The 22,088-nt window shown below is 38.6% G+C and overlaps 1 protein-coding gene across 1 annotated transcript in view; it reads right to left on the bottom strand.

The window, feature by feature from the left end:
* The window catches only part of LOC128361769 (inactive N-acetylated-alpha-linked acidic dipeptidase-like protein 2), a 323,766-nt gene that overhangs the window by 68,675 nt on the left and 233,003 nt on the right, over window positions 1-22,088 (bottom strand). Inside the window, exon 14 of the mRNA XM_053322323.1 lies at window positions 7,165-7,254. Within this exon, the coding sequence (XP_053178298.1) occupies window positions 7,165-7,254 (90 nt within the window). The remainder of the gene's footprint in view (window positions 1-7,164; window positions 7,255-22,088) is intronic.

The following is a 22,088-nucleotide window of genomic DNA, read 5'->3' as shown; positions in this document are numbered from 1 at the left end:
AAGGACATGCCAGCGCAGTCTGACGTTTGCCTCATTAGTACCAGGCTCACCATGCCAAGCCATAGGAGGCCAACTCATACAAAACATCATACTTAAAAAAATTGCTACATAGAAAAAAAGCCCACTGAGACAGTGAGAGAGGCCAAGGGAGCTTAGCAGAGGAGAAAGAACAAGAGGCGAGAGAGACGCCTGCTGTTTCCACCTGCCACCCTGAACTCTCCCAACCAACCTGCGTCCAAAACCGCACTTGACAAATGAGTACAGGGACACAGAGCATAGGCACAGTCCCTGAGCTACCTCTTGAACAATGCACACACACCATTCCATAGAGAGCAAAGGGTGGGTGTGGGGTGGTGTGTGTGTGTAAGGGAGCGAGTGAGGGGGGAGACAGAGTGGATAAAATTATGGAAAAAAGGACTGAGAAAGACTGAATTTGAATTGCCTTCTTACTGAAATGAATGAGAAGCAGATTTCTGTCACCTTTAAGGTTTGAGGTAGAGACTGACCGATAGTAGATGTTTGAGACTGATGCTGATATTAGGGAGTAAAAAAAAAAGAAGGTATATTGGCCCAAAATCAGAAACACATTTTTGCAATGTTGCCTCCAATGTGATTATCAAACACTTGAGACAAATATATGTAATGGGGGCATGACATTTTACAGTTTAACAATAAAGTTTGTTGTAGAATAAAATGACATCAGTGCATTGAAACAGTAAACTTCACTGGGAATTGAATAAAAAAACTAGAATTACAAAAAATAATCAAATATACATAAAATGCCACCAATATAACCTGTAAAAATATATGTATATTGGCACATATTGGACAACATGTTCTGAAACCGATATATCTGTGATAGGCTAATATCAGCCAATAATATCAGCTGATTGATATATCAGTCAGGCTCTAGTTGTAAGTATCTAACTGCAGGTAGCAGTGTAACAACAGCTCTCTGTTCTGTGATTCAGTTGGGCGTTTGTCTTTAAGAGCTTGGTTTTCATGCTTTACTTTGCTTTTTTTGTATCCTGTCATAATGTATTATTTGCTGGTACAATGCACCAATCACACAACAGGGATCATCAGGTTCTTTATCTTAATTGTTCTGCCTAGACGGCATCAGTGATTGAAACCAGTACATCAGGAGCTTCACCAAGGGAAAAAAGAAATGATCTAAAGACAGACTGCAAGATTATTATGCACTATATTTTAAATTGGTTTAATTTGTCAGGCTTTCTCTGAAGGTTTATTTGTCTTGTTTGATAGATGACATTTTCACTTCAGTAAGCTATTCATACCTAGAAATCTAGTACAACTGGTTATATCCATGTTCTATATATCTATTTTGATATTTTATCCTCATAAGTCCACACAAATTTATGTGGTAAATATCTAGAAAATATATGTGTATCTGATCCAATCAAACAGGAAAATGAAACCCTCTGTTACTTACGATTACAATGACTCTACACAAATACAGTAGAGTGCAGGAAGATATGTGCAAATGTATGCGTTCTGTTTCTTTCCTTGTCTCCTCTCCAGATTGATTTGTCATTGATACGTGGTGAAAACACACACCCATACCCACACAAGGCAGAGGAGATGTCACACAGGATTTCTGCCTTTCTTTACCACCCCTCCCAATCTGAATATTTAACATGGGGAATAACATATCTGCCACCTCCCATTTGCCCTTCCTCATGACATGTTGTGTCAGTGTATTCTTGGCCTTGTTTTTTATGTAACTGTCATTTTGCTTCCCTCTCTCGCTCTCCTCTGTTTCCCTGCCTTTTACAGTCTGTACATATCTGGCACTTGGCCTGATCTCAAGGATGTGATGATTAAGGCCAAACAACAACCCTATTTCTCCTTTGCCCACCACGGCCGCAACCTTCTTCATAAACACACACAAGCATTTTCATCAATGCTTTCACCCTGGCGACTAAGCACAACTCTGGAAATAAACACGCCCTTTAGGTTAGATGATAAAAATGAGGAGGCATGTAAAACAACACTGTCACTGAATCTGGATAATGTAACAATTTATGCTGCTGTCATTTCATTCTTCAGTTTTTCATGTTTAGACAGTCTCTCTTACACTTGTGTATGGCCCCTAAACAGAGATTACAGGCGCTGTCCGTGGTGCTGAAAAAGTTAGCAGCTATATTTAAAACATACCAACACACATCAACCTCGTCACATAGCATCACACAAACGGGATGTACCACACTGACAGAAGTAGTTGGGGTACAGTAGCTGTGATGTGCCAACACTGGAAAATAACACAATCATATATCCTTAAGCCCTTCACAAATACTAATTATAATGAAGCAAAACACCAAAATCATTTGATTTCAAGTCATTAAATTGAGCATGTTATATAAACATTCAGAACTACACTATGGTCATTTACTAGAAAAAACATGGGGATAAAAGGTAAGTTGGAGACTGAAAACAAAGAAGCTAGGAAAATACTTATTCCATCTAGGTGATATTAATATTAAAAATGAAAGAGATGGATAAACATGACAAAAATGTACTTCTACTCAAAAGGCAACTGAGAGGAATGTCCAAAAGAACTACATCAAGCAGAATTGGAAAAAAATGGTGCAAGACAGGCAGGGGGTCAGACACTGCTGCCTGCTCAATACCTAACACCTGAGGAGAAGAGGACCTCTTCCAGTCAGCCGGAAGGCAGCGGCCTCCATGGAGGAATCCTGCCTGGAAGTTGTGAGTCTGGCCTGGCTTATCTTGAGATGGCTCCATGTGGATCAGACATTCCTCTATCACTTTATGAGAAGTCCACTCCTCTAACCAGTTTCTCAAAATGTAAGAGTCTGGAAACAACTAGCGATTTTAACAAAGACCTGTGGAATGTGATGAGCAGAGGGTACAATATATATAGATTTTCCCCATCATGCTTAGGCTGAGGCTAAGGATTATGGTTGGTGATGCTCTCCAAATACCTCCATGTTTCAGTTATTGAATTCCTAAATGCATTATATTGCCAACCTTTAAATAGTGTTCAACACTTGCAGTGATTTATAAAATGTCAGTCTTGAACTATGTTTCCTTCTTGTATTTACAACAACTTTCCGACCTTACAACGGTCTTCTCAGTATTACACTGAAAGCCATTCAGCTGCCAGCAGTTTGAAGTTCCTCTGAAGGTGTTTTTGCCTTTATTTGCCTCAGTCAATTAATCTCCCTGTCACCTGGACTCGCTCTTCTTTTTTCCTTTGCCTTCTGTTCCCTAAAAAGTGTGTCTCGGACTCTACCTGGTCTTCGCTAAAGGTGAGTGGAATAAAAAAAAGGGTTATTGATCAGAACTCTCTAGTACTCTGTGAAGCACATGAAGAAAGACATTGAGGGCATACTTGTGGGTGGTATCTAAAACTAATGCAGTATATTGTCATTATGAAGCATGAGTTATTGATCCTGCAGGAAACCTTACAAAAAAACAATCTATGGCACGAAACATTTCTAAATTATTTCTGAATACTTACTACCCTACACTCAGAGACAGTTCTCTGGAAACTCTGGTGATGGAAATGGTCTCAGTTATGTGTCTGTCTCTGGACAGTCACTGTGATTCAAAGACCTGCTCCTGACACACATTACTGTATACTCAACAAGGCAAACTAAACATTGCAGAGATAAGAGGGACCATTTTGGAGAAGTGTAGCAAGCTTTCGGCTGATTGATGGGAGTCATTTCTATAATGGCGTCATTTGTGAATGCCGACAGATACATTTGTCAAGAGAGACATCGTGGCATATCATCGCTGGTGTGTGATCACAGACTGTGTGGTGAGAAGGACTAACATTACACATGACTTCTGTGTGTTTGCTGTGGTTTTCATACATCCTTTGACAAGAAGTCAAGACAAGAAGTGGACATACTGTAATACCCCAACTTTAACTTTTACATCTCTGTGAAACTGTGTAAGATTTACAGTCATCTTAGTTTTATTATGCTCTAAGTGGGAAAAAAGCCTTGGTCCAGTCAGCAGCAGCCACCTCTTATATTTAATTTTTTCCAAAACATTTCATGTAGATTGGTCAAAACTATCCACATTGCCTGGAATCCTTCAACACTGACTTTTAGATTTGATTATGATTGAATGTATTTTTCTACAGTGTAATACATCTACAATGATTCTACAGTATACAGTACAGTGTAGGAAGATATATGCAAACGTGTCTCCTCTCCAGATTAATTATTCATTGAAAAGTGGTAAACACACATGCATATATTATACATACTATTGTAATACATTTTCTGTCAGCAGTTTCAATCCAGTAGACTATTATTGAACAAGAGTACTGGCATTAAACTACAGTAACCTTAATGTCAATACATCCATTTTCAAATAAGCATAAGCTCCTTGTTATGCAGCATATTGTAATCTAGGCCATAGTAAGATTTGAGGACACACACACACACACACACACACTCTCTCTCTAGAGACTAGGGCCACAACCCTGTATGTGTGTTTTAATCTATTTTAATAATACTTTGCTTCCATGATCAGTGTGATTGTTGTCTCCAGCATGTCTTAATGTATGTGGCGGGTGCTTAAATGAAAAAAAAAAGAAGTTAATTTTTAAAATATGTATACATTCATACATTAAAATTAAAATCAGCGCATATAACCCTATTTTATTTAATAAGTGGCACAACTTACAGGGATTCTGCCAATTACCAGTTTTAAAATACTTCTTTGGCAGATAGCAGTTTGGTGAACATGCTGTTATGTAATGTGAAATGTTGTCATATGATGCTGGATTAAAAGGACATTTAGGTATTTAGTACAGGGGGCATACTTCTTGCTGATATGACTGTACACTGAAGCAGCTGCTACACATGATTAGAATATAATATCAGTTTAGGCTCAGTACTGTTTTTTGTTTCTTTGCACACAGTTACATGCATGGTTCAATACTCTTCAAAACTCTTCACACTGTCAATTTTACCAACACACAGCTGGGTATAACAGCTGATTTTACACACAAAAGCTAATCCTTCTAGCAGACACTAACACAATAACTGGTGTCTCAATCAGAACACACTGTGAAATCCTAAATGACTTTGTGATCTCTCAATTTAATTACATATATGTTGTTATGTTGAAACGTATACTTTAAATTACAAACATGTCCATCTCTGTACAGAATGTACTGATCTTAGTATAGCAGCAAGAAAGGTTTCAGTAGACTTTGTTTTGAACAACTGAACATGTTTCTTGGTGTAGGGTTTGTTGAATATAGATGTACCTTAATGTGGTTGTGATCTGGCAAATTGCTGACATGTTAGTTTTTGAGTGTATATTGCACATATTTGGAGTGAGGATGTAAACACTTGTGAAAGGGTTTTGTTGGTTGGTTGTGTTTAAGTGAGAGGAGCATTCAGGAAATGTGAAGACTGAACTCAGCATATTTTCATCAACATTTGATATGTAGTGAAATGCAGCCAGGGCTTTGACTCAGAGAAAAGAGATGCTAGAGTATGCTCACAACCCCGCTTGTATATGCGTATAGTCCATTTACAGTTATACTGTGAATCATGCATACATCAAACAGGCGTAGAGTGCAGACAGAATACTGTAGGAGTCTAAATACACAGATGGCAGCCGGTTCAGCTTGTTTAGTACAAACTTTTCCTCTTCTCTCCCACACATCCTGCTCACCCATATTAAACCACTTCTGTCTTTTGCTGCATTCAATAGAGGACTGAATAAAGTCTTCTTTGTTAGTTTATGTGTCGAACACTTGAGAACCCACAATAACAGGTTGATCTATCCTCACTAGCAGTTTGTGCATTTTGGCAGCACAGCACTCCTGCTACGCCGGTACTCGCAAACTCAGTGTAATTTCATATGAGGTGCCAAGGTAAGGACACACTGAAATGAAGTGTCTTCATTTAGAGCTAGGCCTCTATAAAAGAAAATAATGAAAATGTCACTGTGGCTTATATAATTTGTAAAGTGTGACAGCTATCCTACAGTGGCAATAGCTGTGGTGAACTGGTGGCATTTATGAGCAATGAGAGTTTTCCTCCTAACAGTCTGAGTTATTAAAAAAACAAAGAAAGGACCAATCTGTTGGCTGAGGTAGGAATCCTAATTTGGCAACAGCTTGTGTAAACTGTGTGTATTTCATCTGAGAGGCCACTCCAAAGAAAAATGTAGTTTTTTTAACCCTCCAAATCTTCTTTTTACACAATTCAAAGTTTTTAGAGAACTGAATGTGCTTTTTCTCCGAGGAACATCTCCATTAGATCTCCTGTGGTAACTACTAATAAACTCTACAGTTATTGTTCCTGCTGAGCCTGCTTCGTATTATCAGTGAATAGTATTCAGCTTTGAATGTCACAACTAAAATGGATGATGAGGTTTTTCATACTTTACTTAGCTTAATGGTCCTGCTAATTTCATCTGCTAAACCTGCTAAGTGACTGACAACGGCTGGCTTTTCCGTTGCCTGGCAACAGCATAAAGATGAATGCTGATATGAACCTTTCTGAAAAGGTTGACTGGTGTTTTTGTTGACTTCAGCCTGAAGAAATAAGGATGATCTGTTCACTTTAGGTCAATTGTTCCTTTAACTTAATTAATTATCACATTATTGTATTTAAAATGATACATTGTAATTGTTTATATTAGCATAGTGGACATCTCATGAAGGCCAAACATCTCAGTCACTCAGCAGCTCATTAATTCATGGTCCATTTTCACATTTCTGATAATGCAAATTTAGTAGATCTTAATATGTTAGTAACAACAACACAAGCAAATGTTTTAGCAAGTCTGAAGAGGGAAAAAATACATGGGGCGAATTTAAAGTCACAAACACAAATTATTCTCATCAAGAAATATGTTTTTGATCAAAATGAATATAAAAATGAAGTAAAAGAAGATAACGCAATGCTCAACTTCAGCATGTAGCTCAGCAGCAGTGCTCTCAAAGCTTCTGCTGGTGGTCAGAAGCCACTATGCAACATTTTCTGGTAATGTTGTGAACATGTGCACAACATTTTGATTATTGCCTACTGTACCAGTATGTTTAATTAAGTATACAGCTGCATCAGACTGTATTGTTACAATCTTAGATGCCTTTTAGAAGTCATGACATCTATATACAGGCTATAGAGAAGGCAGCCCTACCTTGGCAATGGTCTCATGGAACTTGAAGAGAGGGTCCAGGGTCTCTGGTGACTCAGCAGAGAACTGAGCCTCTGACAGGAAACTGGTAGTCTGAGATGAAAGAGAGGAAGAGAAAAACACATATCAGTCCACAGCATTCTACTTTAAACCTCTGTTTCCTGTCTTGTTCTTTCAAGTCAAATCAGTGTCTCTATTACAAACATTTTCATTATTGTGGGACCACAAAGATTTAAAATCCAAACAGAAGTGAGACAAACGCTTACCCCTTTTCTCTTTGCTTTCTTATCTCTTTTTTAAAATTCTAGTTTGTTCTGTTTTGTTCTAAGAGCTGAAGGAAGTGGAGTGACCTGTCACGTTTTTGACAGGGAACAACAGTAAATGCTCTCAGGGCCACTGAGCTGCCAGAACGTTTTGTTCTGCTGCCAAATGCACACTTATATGTGTGTAAACTCTCTCACACACACGCACGCACGCACACACACACACACACACACACACGCACACACACACGCATGCACACACACACTCATTCGTAGATGCTGATACAAAGTCCTGTAACTATGCATGCACACGCCACAACTACCCCACTGCCACCTCAGCACACTTTGAAGTCACAATGAGATGCTTTGTTTTGCGACATTACAAAGCCATTGTGCTGCCTTTGTAGAGTTCTTTTTTTTCTCCCAACTTCTTTTTTTTATGAATTCAAATTAAGTTGCAGGCAGCTAAGAATATCAAAAAGGTTCAAACACTCATTTCCACTCACTGCAGCTTGGAAATCCCAAAAAAGTATCTGGCAACTCTTGTGTGTTGAACTTAAATCAGACACACTGTAGCTGCTGTAGTTACATGTTGTTTAGTTTGTGGTTTACATCCTCCAGTATCCCTGATGATCCCAGTAATAATGTATGTATGCAGTGTCTCCTTACTGTATATTAAATACCCATCATGAATGCACAATAACCTTTTCTATTCATTTATTCATTTACATATGGAATTCTACTTCCTTTGTTTGATTTCAGTAGGCCATTAACTGATCATTAATATGTACAGTTGAAATGAGTCTGATAATAGAATTCATTTATGGAGCAGTGATAAGGGTCAAGAAACCTTGAAGTCGCAAGTTGCTGTCAAAAGCTAAAAATGCAGGACTGGTCTTGGCATGTCTAATGCAGGTTAAATTTGACACAGATCTTTTCTGCAGTTACATAGGGTTGAACAAGGTGCTCCAAGGGACTCAAGCTTCAACAAGCACTTTGGGCAGTGCATATGACGAGAAGGTTCTGAGGCTAAAGATGTCTGTAATATGGATGAAAGCAACATAAATGATAATTGCCCCAAAAAGACTGGGAAAGATTGGGACCTGACATCTGGTGTGAGAGGAAGACTAGAGAATTCTAATCCCCCCTTCTTTTTCTTCACTCAGAAGAAAATCCATGCACATATCATTTGTGGCGGACCCATTGGATATGTTGGACTAGCCAATGCTTCAGGATGGATGCAAAAGCAGTTTTTAGTTTTTCCACCATACAAAGCCATTACAGGAGTCCAATGTGTCAGTGTCTGCACAGATTTTTTGTAAGAAGCATGGTATTTTGCTGCTGACCTTCCTGCCTCACTGCACCCACAAGCTCCAGCCACTGGACACATGTATCAACTTTCAAGGGTAGAGTTAACATGCACTTTGACCAATGGATGAAGACCCATCCAGGTATCAATCAACGATCAAAGATTTAACTGGTATTGTTGGCAAAGCCTTGCCACAGACAGCAACCCCTGAAAATAGCATTTCAGGCTTTAGAAGATTTTTCTTCTTTAGTGAAAATGACTTTGCCACAGCCTTTCTAGCAGACAGGCCACAACTAGCCACTGCGTCCGTGTCTACAGCTGACCCCTCTGAGCCCACTCCAGGCCCCTCTATGCCCACTCCTGCATTCTGCCCTGTTGAGGTCAGGCCCTTCCCAAAGGCTGGACAAGAGTGTTGCCAAGGCAAGGAGGAGGACGGCAAGCGCCATCCTCAAAGACATTCCAGTCAAACAGGCAATAAAAAAAAGCAAGAGAAGAGAAAAGGCAGAAAACTGGCACTCAAGGCAAAAAGAAAGATCTTGAGTTCAAAGAAAAAGAAAAATGAAACGAATCAGTCCTCTGAGAATTGCCTTGTGTGCAGTGAAGATTTTGCCTCTTCTGTCCCTGGGGAGAAATGGGTGAAGTGTGTCTTCTGTGAAGGGTGGGCACATGAATTGTGCACTGAGGGGTATGAACATTATATTTGTCATGACTGTGACAAACAGTAAATCTGTTTTGATAAAAAAAGGACACACAATGTCATAGATGTGAAGCATTCTTGTGTAGATTAAACTGGTCTTACACAAAGCACCGTGGCTGTGAGTCACCACTAGGAATACAGTGGCTAAGTGTTAGTGAATGACTGAAGGAGTGAGACAGTACAATGATAAATGAATGAACAAATCAGTTTACACATAGAGTGAAATTAATCTCTGGAAGCTTTTTACTTGATTAAAGCACTTCCTGCTCCCTTTATGAACAGGCCTTTATAAAAAGTGTTTGAAATTAGACTGATAGGACTGTGTTGATCTGATTGTTAGATTGCTAGATAGATCTATTCGTCAGCTGTTTAAGGTCTTTTTTGTTCCATATGTTAAAATAAACTTAATCAAGGGTGCTACTTAGACATTTTTGTATGTAGGTCAGTCATTACAATCTGCATATACCTTTTGTTTTGTTTTTTGTTTTTTCTTAGATTGAGCTCCATTAGACTTTTGGCTCCAAAATAATGTTATGTGTTTGAATACATGCTTTTTGTGTGTGTCCTTATACTATTTTCATTATTTAGTGAGACTTTAGCTTTAATTGGTCTTACTGACTTGACAGGCAACCATCACTGTTGTGTACAAGCTGGATACTGTGCGTAAAGATAGTGGAGTGAGAAAAAGAATCGGGCACGTGATGTGCGGCTCATGGACCTGGTTGACACATGCCAGTTACAATTGTCTCCAGCAGACCTGACCACTAAACACTGTACTCACCAACTTGACAGGACAGGGGGGACAGAATTAAACATTTAGCTTCTGAAATGAATTTTTTAGAAAGCTCTGATGGAACTCAGGATTTATCAGGAGGATGGTTGATTTACTCCAAACACCGTATGGACCTGGACTTGTGTGTGTGTGACCTCTTGGATGTGTAGAAGAACAGAGAACACTAATTAACATTAGATCCTGACTGATCCTGTCAGCGTGTCGAGAGATTTAAATAATCAATGAAGTTACACTGGTGTACCTCATGCGTAAATGGGCACAGCGTCTCTCTTAATGGGAAGACGCACTTATCGTTTCTGCTGCAACGGGATCACTTTAAGTATTTAATTAACTCAGACATTTTTGGGGAGGGGGTGTTTAACAGTCAACCCCTCCACACCAACAACTGGAATCATATTCTTGTGGCTATAGGTTCACCAGTTAAGAATGAAAATCAAGATGCTGCTCATGTAAAAGGAACGGACCGAGTGTAAGGACGCAGTTTTCTGTAAAAGATTCCCTTTTTTGTGAGCTGACTGGAACTGAAGCAACAATGGCTGGAGGCTATAATAAATGCACAAAGGATATGCTGCGTGTGCTATTTATGTCTATGTTAACACCTTCTCTGCTGTCTGGTTTTATGTTTAGTAACCACTTTGTGCAATAAAATAGGTTCAGTAATAGTGCTGTGTGCTGTAGAACCAATGCGCAGCTGGTCTACCTTGTGTATATATACTGTATACTGTATTTTATTCTATCCTACTGAATTCTATAAAACCCTGGATTATATTCAATGACAGAATGGGCCTCAGAATTTGTGAGAGGGTTCTGCTGGCAGGTCTCCCCTAACCCACCCTCAGGGCAGCTCCACTGTAAGGAAAGGAAATAACACTTTTTCATTTGTTTGTTTGTTGGTTTTCTCACTACATTAAAAACCACAGAAGACTCAAGACAACCTCTAAGGACCACTGCCCATAAATCAGCACAGAACTGAAAGATTCAACTTAGCCAAATACCATAAAAAGAATCCTGGTGAAAATTGGCAGCACATTCTTTTTGTCACATGAAACCAAAATAAATGAGTTTGAATCAGATGGGGTCCAACATGTTTGGCGTGGACCTGGCCAGAACTACCACAGTGACTGCATAGTGTGGACTGTGAGACATGTAGGAGGGAGTATGCTGATATGAACAGTGTTGGTAAAGTTCACGTTCTACATGAACTAGTTCAGTTTATAGTTCACACATTTTAAAATGAACTAGTTCAGTTCATAGTTCATAATTCCAAATTATGAACTACGTTCACAGCTCCAAAAAATGAACTAGTTCAGTTCTTTTTTTCAATACGTTGCAAACTATACTCTTTTAAAATTGTTGCCACAGCCAGCAATTATTTCATTAGTTTAACACTGAAACTATGTGTCAGATTTCATCCAGTTTTGAATCCTTATCCAACCAGGATTTACATTAGCATCGAAGGGCCTTCCCCCATTGTTGTTTAAACTCCATTCAGTCCACACTTGTAGCAGTTGCAGCTTTCACCCCAACATTATATTCTAAAAACATGAGGAAAAACTAGCTTGAATGTCATATATATGCTAGTTAATATAAGCTAGTTTTATATATATATATATATATATATATATATATATATATATATATATATATATATATATATGTATATATATACACACACACACTCACATAAACACATACTTAGGAGTTTATATTCAATGATAAGTAGACCAAGAAAAAAAACAACACACTGACACTTCAATATATAAATATATATATATATATATATATATATATACATACATACACACACACACACACACTCACACAAACACATACTTAGGAGTTTATATTATATATATTTACAAATATTATGGAAGACAACACAGTAAGCAGGCTATTAATTAATGACATCAATAACCATTTACCCGATTTTTGTTATCTGTGACTGTGATTGTGGGAAAGTATGACTATTGTGGAATCCATGAGCGCATTTAAACATGAATCATTAACACAAAACTGGACGCTAAACAGAACGTGACATGGAATGAGAATATAATTTTTGTTATTGTGTGTACGTTGTCATTTGTAGTAAATTAAACATGAGCATTTAGTCCTTTTTGACATTTACTCGTGAATAAGAGATCTGTGGGTAATATATGTCCGTTTGGTAGTAGTTTATAGCGTCCTCTCCACATGCGCGTTCCCGCGACGAGGGGGTGCTTTTCACGGCAGGGGTGCTTAATACGGCACAACAGGCAGTGCGACACTGGCTGCAGTTGCCTTTGGTTGCCAGATCCACTCAAGCTGAGCTCTACTCAACTGTGGCGCTCTCGCACTTGTTAGAATCTGGCACAGACAAAGAAGCACACGCAACGGTTGGGCAACACTTTAGTGTGGTGTGTTTTTTGCCTGAACCTTATTGAACGAAATTAAAAAAGAGTGAACGTGACGATCACAGACACCAGAATGAACGCGTTCATAGTATCGTTCATCAGGCAGAAATACCATTCGTTCGTTAAAGTTCACCAAAATTATGAACGAGTTCATGAACTTTCGTTCAATGAACGCGTTCATGCACAACACTGGATATGAAGCTGCATTAGTGCAGAAGGTGAAGAGAAGTCCCTGTCTCAAGAAGGATGGCAGGAGAGGGATTTTACAACATGACAATGATTGAAAACACACTGCAAAAATCACATATGAGAAGAAAAGAAGTGAAAACTATTACTTGGCCTAGTATGTCCCCTGATCTGAATCCAACAAAACACCTTAACAGATGTAGAGCAACAAACCCCTCCTGTAAAGAGCAGCTGGACAGAATCATCTGTATCTGTATGTAAATATTAGACAATTAAAAAATGTAGCCTCACTAATGAAGGGTGTGCTGACCTTTGTTTCACTTCATTCTTAAATGTGGACCTTTCATTTAAGTTTAATCAAACATTCTGTTTGCCAAGTGAATTGGCTCAATTCTTCTAGGGGTATTAAGAGTATAAAGTGTATTAAATGGAGTTTTAGTGATATAGACCAGAGGTGTAGTCAGTTTTGGTGTGTCTATCAGTGTCATTAAACAGCAGCTGATAGTTCTGTGGTCTTTAATCTTGACAGCTGAAGTATCTTCTTATGCTTTTTGTTTTATTTTGATTACATTTCCTGTGCTGACAGTGGAGCTGCTTTAAAAGTGGAGCCTGCACCCAAAGCATCCCCAGCTCCCAAAGCATCCCCAGCACCCAAAGCATCCCGAGCACCCAAAGCATCCCGAGCACCCAAAGTATCCCCAGCTCCAAAAGCATCCCCAGCAGAGGAGGCCTGCAGGCAGACTGTCTTGGTATTCATGGCATTCACCAATTTTCTCCTACTTAAAATTATCTCTGAGGTTTGAAAGAAATCAATTAAGTGATTCAGACCAGTCGTACGAGTCTTCAACAGACTTCTATCTGCCTTTCCTTATTGGGTAAAAAAACCCACCATATCATCATGGTCTGCCAATTTTTTGGGATATTATTTAGATTTTATGATTTTTACTGGCATATTTTGGCACAGCAACTTCTACATTTCAATAGTAGTTGTGAACAGCAGCCTCAGGGTTTTTCTGAAGATGTCTATCCAGTATAATGTTGTATTGCAGCTGACAGTGTAATATCACCTACTGTAAGTTATAACATTATCTCCTTAATATCTCTGTGACTGTCACATGACCACCTCTTATATTAGCCATAGACCACTTTGCCTTAGGAAGACATTTTTACTAACATTATGTGAAAGCATTCCCTCTTTAGTTGTATAAATATTTTCTAATTGTTTCAGCTCATGACAACTGACACAAATAAATGTGTCAGCCTAAAATTCTTCTTTTTACTGTGTGGTAATGTTTGTGAACCAATCCAGTCCACATAAAGAGCATTACAAGTAGCTGCTTATGATAAATGAAGAGGTGACTGACTTGGAACACTTGTACTGTATGAGCAAGACAAATTAGAGGTTTTGTATTGTATTGTATTAGAGGTTAAGTATTAATTCAATATCAAATTCCACCATGTATGGCATCTATAGTGTGGTATGATTACGTTCAGTGCAAGATTGTGGTTATAGCAAATAAACTAGTGCTAAATTACATTTAAATTGCAAGCCTGTGACAGAATACAATCTCTTATCTCTTGCATGAAAGTTAGACATTTCATGCCATGCCTTCTTCAGAAGAACTTTGTAGTTTTAAATACAAACTGATATTTGATATTCCACACCTTTCTATTTCTGTTTGGAATATAAAACTATTTCAAATGAAGTCTCAATACAAAAATATCCTGAGAGCCAAAGATGTGGCTATAAACGTAGATGTCACAATTATGTCTAATGTATTGTATGTGCTGGGTGTTTTTGAGCCTGCCCATGGTTGAAATAAGTAGATCTGTGGTTAGCATGATGTCGTATATTTTGTTGGACATAAATCGATCCATAAAAGTTCTAGACTGAGTACGTGTTAGGTTACTGGAAATAAACCAACTCAAATGTAATAGTATTTGACACATCACTAAGAGAAGCAGCTAAAATGAAGAGCCCTTATAACCAACAATCTCTACCAGTCAATACAGTAGCCACATAGTGGGTATACATAGAGACATTTTACTTAATAATTCATAAAAAAATGCATTCCAAGAAGTCATGAGCAGAAAATGAAGTCTTTTTTGTGTGCGCTGCTTGTGAATAATGTGAATAATTGAGGGCAACATCTGCCTCAAAATATGCCCTTGTTACAGATGTCAAGCTGAACATGTGCAGCCTTCCCCCAAAAGAAGCCTTGCTGCTGACATTCAGAAGAGAAAAATTCAAATCAAATACATTTGTGGTGTACTTTCACAAAGCCAAAGCTTTAAGAGCTATCTGAGCCTGTAAGTTTCACACATAATGTTAGTTTCTGTGGTCAACCATGGGCAGAAATTACAAGGAACATTTTGGTTTCGATTTGTTAAAAATGTGAGACATGTATTTATGATACAAGATACCTGGTTCAATTAAAATGTGAGTTCATACCAAAATGCTTCATCTTTTGGAGATGGTAACAGGAATATTTATATAACATAATATTTAAGTTTAACTTACTCTATGTAATTAGATGTATAAATGAAATTGAAATTTGTTGTAATTCAGAAAATCATGGCCAATACAGTAATTCAAGGCATCACAACTGAAATTAGGTCTCTTCCCATTGTTCAATTGTCATTGTTGATGATACTCAGGATGTTTCTGGTGTAGAACAGGAGAGTGTCTGTCTGCACTATGTGGACCATGACCTTGTTCCACACAAGGAGTTTGTTAGGCTATACAGAGTGTGTGAGACAGCAGGCCAGGGCATTACAAAGGCAGCTGTTTTTTTGTTGAAGCTCAATCTGTCCATGTGTGGTTTACGTGAGAAGACTTATGATGATGCCTCAACCATTGCATGAAAGTACACAGGTGCAAAGTCAATACTGATGAGGAAGCAGCCATTAGACCTCTGTGTGCATGATGGTGCAAACTGCATCAATCTGGTTGTTCAATCTTCAGACATTGTTGATGGTACTCTGGGTGTTTCTGGTGCTAACCAGGAGCGTGTCTGACTGTGCTATGTGGACCATGACCATGTCCCACACAAGCAATTTGTTGGGCTATACAGGGTGTCTGAGACAACAGGCCAGGACATTACAAAGGTGGCAGCTGATGCGTTGTTGAGGCTCAATCTGCCCATGTCTGGCTTATGTGGGAAGACTCACTGATCCAGGACTGTTTTTTCCTGGATCCACCAGTTAGGCATCCTCTTTGGCAGGTCAGGAAAGTTCAAGAGCATGTTTGAAACCATTGCTGCGTCCGAAAATACACATCTGACCACTGTGAAGCCACTATGCCCAACAAGGCTAACTGTGCATACTTCTGCTATTATAGCTGTGTTGGTCTGTATGAACAGGTACTCAGCAGCCCAGAGGAGGCAAAAGGCACATCTAACACAGCTCCAGCTGCCAGTGGCTTATTTAAGCACTTTAGTAAAAGTAAGACTGCATTGGGCCTCACATTTGCTTCTGCTGTTGTCGGAGAGCTCAAATGCCTAAAAATTTCACTGCAGGGGAAAACTGTCTCTGGTATGGAGGCTGCAGGTGATAGTGTGCAGTCTTTTCTTCAGGGAAAGAGAAATAACAAGGCCTACCTTCCACTATATAAGAGAGTGGTTCATCATCATCATCATCGAATCCAATGATTCTACTGAGATGACACACTAAAGATGCCTTACTGGCAAAGCAGAGGATGAACACAGGGAAAGGTTTATCAAAGTGTTGGATAGGTTCAGTTTGGTGAATACTTTGACCAGGAGAGTCTAAAGGTTCGGTCAAAGATAGAAAGTGCACTCATCTCACTGGGGAGTTAGATGATTCTCTAGATCAGTACCCTGAGCTGAACAGAGGTTATCTCAAGGGATGTCCGATAATATCGGCCCTCCGATATTATCGACAGATATTTACTTAAAAATGTAATATCGGGAAGTATCGGTTTTTATAACCAATGTTTGTTCTGTAGGCTTCAGCATTTCTGAGCCTGCATGAACGCAGCATGGGACGTTTACTGGTGTGCCCTTTATGATGTATAAGAAAAACAACAACATGTTAGACTTGTGGGTCGCTAACGGTGGCTAACAAGCTTGCTCGCCCGGTGCATGACGTTATGTCTGTGGTTTGGAACTATTTCCAAGTGTGTCATACAGATTCATACATTATTTTCACTCCCTCAAGATACTCGTGTGACGGCAGCAGTGTAAAATACTAAACTAAAGAAACTGTGAAAATACATCATTGTTCATCAAGGGTGGAGATAATCATTCATTAATCGTAATCGAGGTTAAAAGTTCAATTAATCGTGATTTTGATTTTTGCCATATCGTCAAGCACTATTGTCTACTATTTGTGAAGAAGTCAAACTTGCCCTAGCTGTAGTGTTGTTTGAGGCAAAATAACAAATATGGCAGTTTTTCCATAACGTTGACGTTGTTCTCTGATTTTGCACGGACAGTGTTTACATTTGGAAAACCATGTTGCATTCATGTATGCATCCAGATTAAGCATAATGTTTTAATTCCACAATAGGAGATATGTTATGTTGTTACCTAACAGTTTTGGTGTAAAAAGCCTGCATATATCGGTATTGGGTGAAATCGGTATCGTAAATTAAGAGTTGGACAATATCGGAATATCGGATATCAGCAGAAAAGTCAATATTGAGCATCTCGAGTTCTCTCTTTGCAGTTGCAACAAATTCCCCAGTAGCAGTAGTGGTGAGGCAGCAGAGGTCCTGCCAGTGGAGATGTGGGGGTTGTTTGACCAGGTTGAGGATCTCATCAGTTTTTTATTGGTGATGCCAGTGTCTACAAGACTTGGCTATGGGCTAGTATGGCCCAAGATAGACTGAACAATATAACATCTACAATGTACATTAAGAGACTCAGGACAAGCTGAAGTGGTGGTGCTTTCTCCTCCCAATAGACAGCAACTTAATAATATTGATTCAGTTGGATAATTCAGTATTTCTTCTGCTTTTAGAACTGCAGTTATTTAAGCTTTATGTTACTGTTTGTAAAACCCTTAAATTATTAAAATTATCTATATTAATAATAAGGGTTCCAACATCACACAGACTCCACACTCTTCTGGACTCTATGGATAATACTCTACTACAATTATTAATGAGTGGATTTAAACCAGGACCATGGGAATGCAGATACCTCATATGCATAGACACAGATGTGCTTAATAGATGAATAGTGGACTGTCCATGCATGCACGCATGCGCGCACGCGCACACACACACACACACACACACACACACACACACACACACACACACACACTTAATATCAATTAGTATATAATAACTGACTGCAAAATTTAAAGCAGTATTATAATTATTACTCTTTTGAGAGCAGAAATTGGTTACTTGACTGTTATTCTACTGATATATTATTATCCAGAGGCCTTTAGTTAAAAATCATGACATAACCATTAATCTCACTTTTCCTATTTTAAATATGGCTTACAATAAAGCCTTTGTTAATGCTTTTGCTCATTCAGGAAATTATTTCTTTAGATCATTGAAGATAGAGAGCTGAAGTGACCTGGAACTGGAGTTATGTCCCAAAAATGAAGAAAATCAACATTGACATTTATAATACTGCAAATGACTAAAAACTTAAAACATAACCTCAGGCAACAGCACAGTGTATGTGACTATGTTTTTTGTTGCCATGGTTTTATAGCAGTAAAAGAGAGAGAACAGTTTAATAAACTATTGAACTGAACTGATCTGTTTGTCTTACAGCTACATTAGATAGCAATAACTCTGAATGAAGTTGGTTCGATGTTTTCAAAAAAATAGCTTTGATAAAATTAAGCTACTTTTGTCATTTTATTGTAGCTTAGCTTGCTACATTTTTCTGGTGGGTAGCTTCAGTGTAGTGAAGCTTCATTTAATGTAGAGTAACTGGTAGCTTAGTTCACTAAAAGTAGCTTGCCCAACAGTGAGTAGGGAGTACAGCTAACTGTGTTAATACTAATGCTAGGTGAGGGGGAATGTTTCGAATGTTTTGACACCTGTAACCATGGTAATTATAAACAACACAACATGTCAAAAGCTATGCGTGACAAACTGAGGCTAAAATGTCTTTAGTTTTTGTTGACCAAACTTTTTGAAAGAAAACTAAAACACCTGCCAAAATGAGCTGCAGCAGTACATTATGATGTTTGATATGATATTAACAGTAAAGCATTAAAAATAAAAGAATAATAGTTCATGCTAACAAAAAAAAATATTGCTACATATCATTTGAGCTGTAACCTGAAAAACAAAAACCCCACGGCACCCACACAAACTACACTGCACATACACACTGTAGAGCACCTCTCCCCATTATGCTTTCTGATTCTGCTTCCTCAGTACAGTACATTGCCGTTAGCCTTGGATACCCGGTGCTAAGCAGCAGGTCAAATCATGCACTCTCTTCTCTACTTCACAGGGCCAGGATGAAGGGTTTTCAGAGAGCTAAAGCTTTAAAACAAAGCGGGAGATAGTCAGGATCAAAGATACCTGAGTTCCATTCACTTTGTACTTAGGGCCCTTTGTACCGCTTATCTACCTCTCACTTCTCTTTCACAGTACAGACTCTCTCTTTGCCTTGATCTCAGCACTTAAGCTTGCCCCTGCTTTCTCCCCTTCCTCTTGCTATTTAATTATCCGTAGTATGATGAAAACTGTATTTTTACACAACACAAAACATGGTAGTTTAGAGTACTTTAGCATGCATTCAAATACACATATACTGGTTTGTACTAAAATATGAAAACTTTTTGAAAATGTTTCGGTCTGTTGTCTCCAGCAGCCTACATTTAGAGTTTTCTACATATTTAGCTGTGACAGGTCATCGGGGACAGGTGGGCAGAAACAATGTGGTTTGAGTGGTACTCTGCTGAGTAACTTTAAATGACTTTAATTCAAGATAAATGCATGACTAAAAAGAAAATCTTCGGTTGCTGCTGTCATTTATAATATTTCTACAATTTGAGGCTTGATCATTTTAAAAGGGTTTTTATGATTGCTCAAATGCCCCGAGTGTGGTAACAACAACAACACGTATGCCTCAAGCCTTTAGCAATCAAAGTGGGTGACACAAATTTACAGCCAGATGATGCTTATTGCTACTTGATTGGCTATATCTCAAGTTATTGGTTGTCATTCACACGCGGGTGACAGAAGTTAGTATTTTTCTAAAAAAGAAGAGAGCAACTGCAGTCATCATGAACAATTAATGTTACATTCTAGAGCACATATCTGAAAATCTGCCTCTTGAAGAAAAACTTTTAAACACCACGGTACCCAAAGAAATGGAATAAATGCAGATTAAGCACATGAAACGCCTGATGTGCTGTGCACTAGACCATCAGTGTGCAACTGAAGCTTGGATTGAAATACAGACTTCTAAAAAATACTGCAACAGAACATTTTTTTGAGTTTGTTGAAGTTACGGACAAAACTGCGTTGGGCTCCTCGAACACCAGCAAAAATGCACTGGAGTTGAGGAAGTTGATGGTACAAACATATGATGGTACCGTCATGATGAGCAGAAATGTTTGCAGCGTACAGACCTTGATGAAGGAAACATGGGCACCACTGTGTGCACTGCTATGCACACTAGCTTAATCTCAATTTAGTTGTTCTCTGCCAGGGTGAACATTTAGTGTTTTGCCTTTGCCACCTTCTTCTCTATGGATTTACAAAACTGGTCGCAGCCCTCACAGGGGTAACACAAAGACAAATTCCAAGACCACCAGCTGTCCAATCGCTCAAAGTAGAAGTGTGAAAGAATTACACAGTTCCACTGCATAGAAGACATACACACCAGCCAAGAGAAGTCATCGTCAACAACACTTTCAGAAGATCTTGAGCACCCCAGCACATTATGACTCCATCAAGCCAATATGACCAATGCATCTGCTTGATGTGTACTCATGCAGTTGTTGGAGTACTTGTGATTCCGGCTACATGACAAGAAGTCCAATATTCCATCTCCCTCTAAGTTTGCTTTGCTTTCAACCAACTCCTAGCTCTACTCTGGCTCTTTTGCGGCTAAATGCTTCATTAAGTTCACCAGTCATTAAGTGTTTGGTGTTGGCCAGGTAGTGAACAGTGGGTTTATTAGAGTGGTCACACTGATTAAGGTGATAACTGTGGGTTCTGTCTGTGGGTTCAGGTGAGAGGCTCTTTTTATATTACACATAGTCATTTGACCCACTGTACAAATAAAAAAGCTTTTAGTTCATAATGCCAATTTTTACTGAACATAATTTGCTTCGTTGACTTCATATGATGCTTCTGTTTCATGTCTGTCCATTCCATTCTGGATGAACATCCTGATGTCATTCTTTGTGTGTGAGTGTGTGTGTGTGTGTGTGTGTGTGTGTGTGTGTGTATTTTCCTGAGCAGTTAAGAGAGTGTAGGATAATGGATGTCATATGCTGAACATATTGTAATATTCATCAGAGACAAATTTGTGATACGTGGACTTAAGAATAAATAAATAAATAAATAAATAAAACTGACTGCCTGTCTTTGACCTCTGATTGAAATGTTGTTGTGAAGAACTCTATAATATGTATACGTATGCATCTAGAATGAATATCCTGTCTTCCTCTCTCTCTTTGTCCAACAACACAACATGTTGAGTCAGCATTAGCTGATACACATCAACAGTGAAGTGTCTCTTGAGCATGATGGACATAATAGCTTTGAGCCAAAGGATATACTCCATAACCTCCACCAATGTCCTCTTCAAACCTGATGCTCTTGACAAAAAAGAAAACCATTGTGAAATATACTTTCATTGACAAATGTGAACCCTTTATGAACTGGTAAATATTGTGGTGCCTGGAATGAATGTAAACCCTGAACTGACATTGCATTAGCATCACCCATCAACCCTGAGAGCTTGGATTCAAGCCCTTATACTAACATTTATCTGTCCTTGCTGGCTCTACTTTGTTATATTTTCATAGACATTATAGACACATCAAGTCCTGCAGTGCTGAATATAGCCAGGAATGTGTTTTGCAACTGAATATTTTGGGTGCTGTCTAATAAGAGATGCAGAGATAAGCATCATTATATATGTTCTACTCTAGAAATCATTTGTGTGAGAAAAACATAACTTTTGACACCAAACCTAGTCCTAAAAGAGACTTTGACTAAAATACAATTATCTATTCAGAAGCAGCAGATTAAAGCAATAAACCAAAAGTACACAAAATGTGAAAATCATCAGGTGACATAGATGATCTGCATTGTAATGTTGTCACTACA

This window comes from Scomber japonicus, chromosome 7, assembly GCF_027409825.1.
Source record: "Scomber japonicus isolate fScoJap1 chromosome 7, fScoJap1.pri, whole genome shotgun sequence".
NCBI lineage: Eukaryota > Metazoa > Chordata > Actinopteri > Scombriformes > Scombridae > Scomber > Scomber japonicus.
This window is presented reverse-complemented; position numbering and strand designations above follow the sequence as displayed.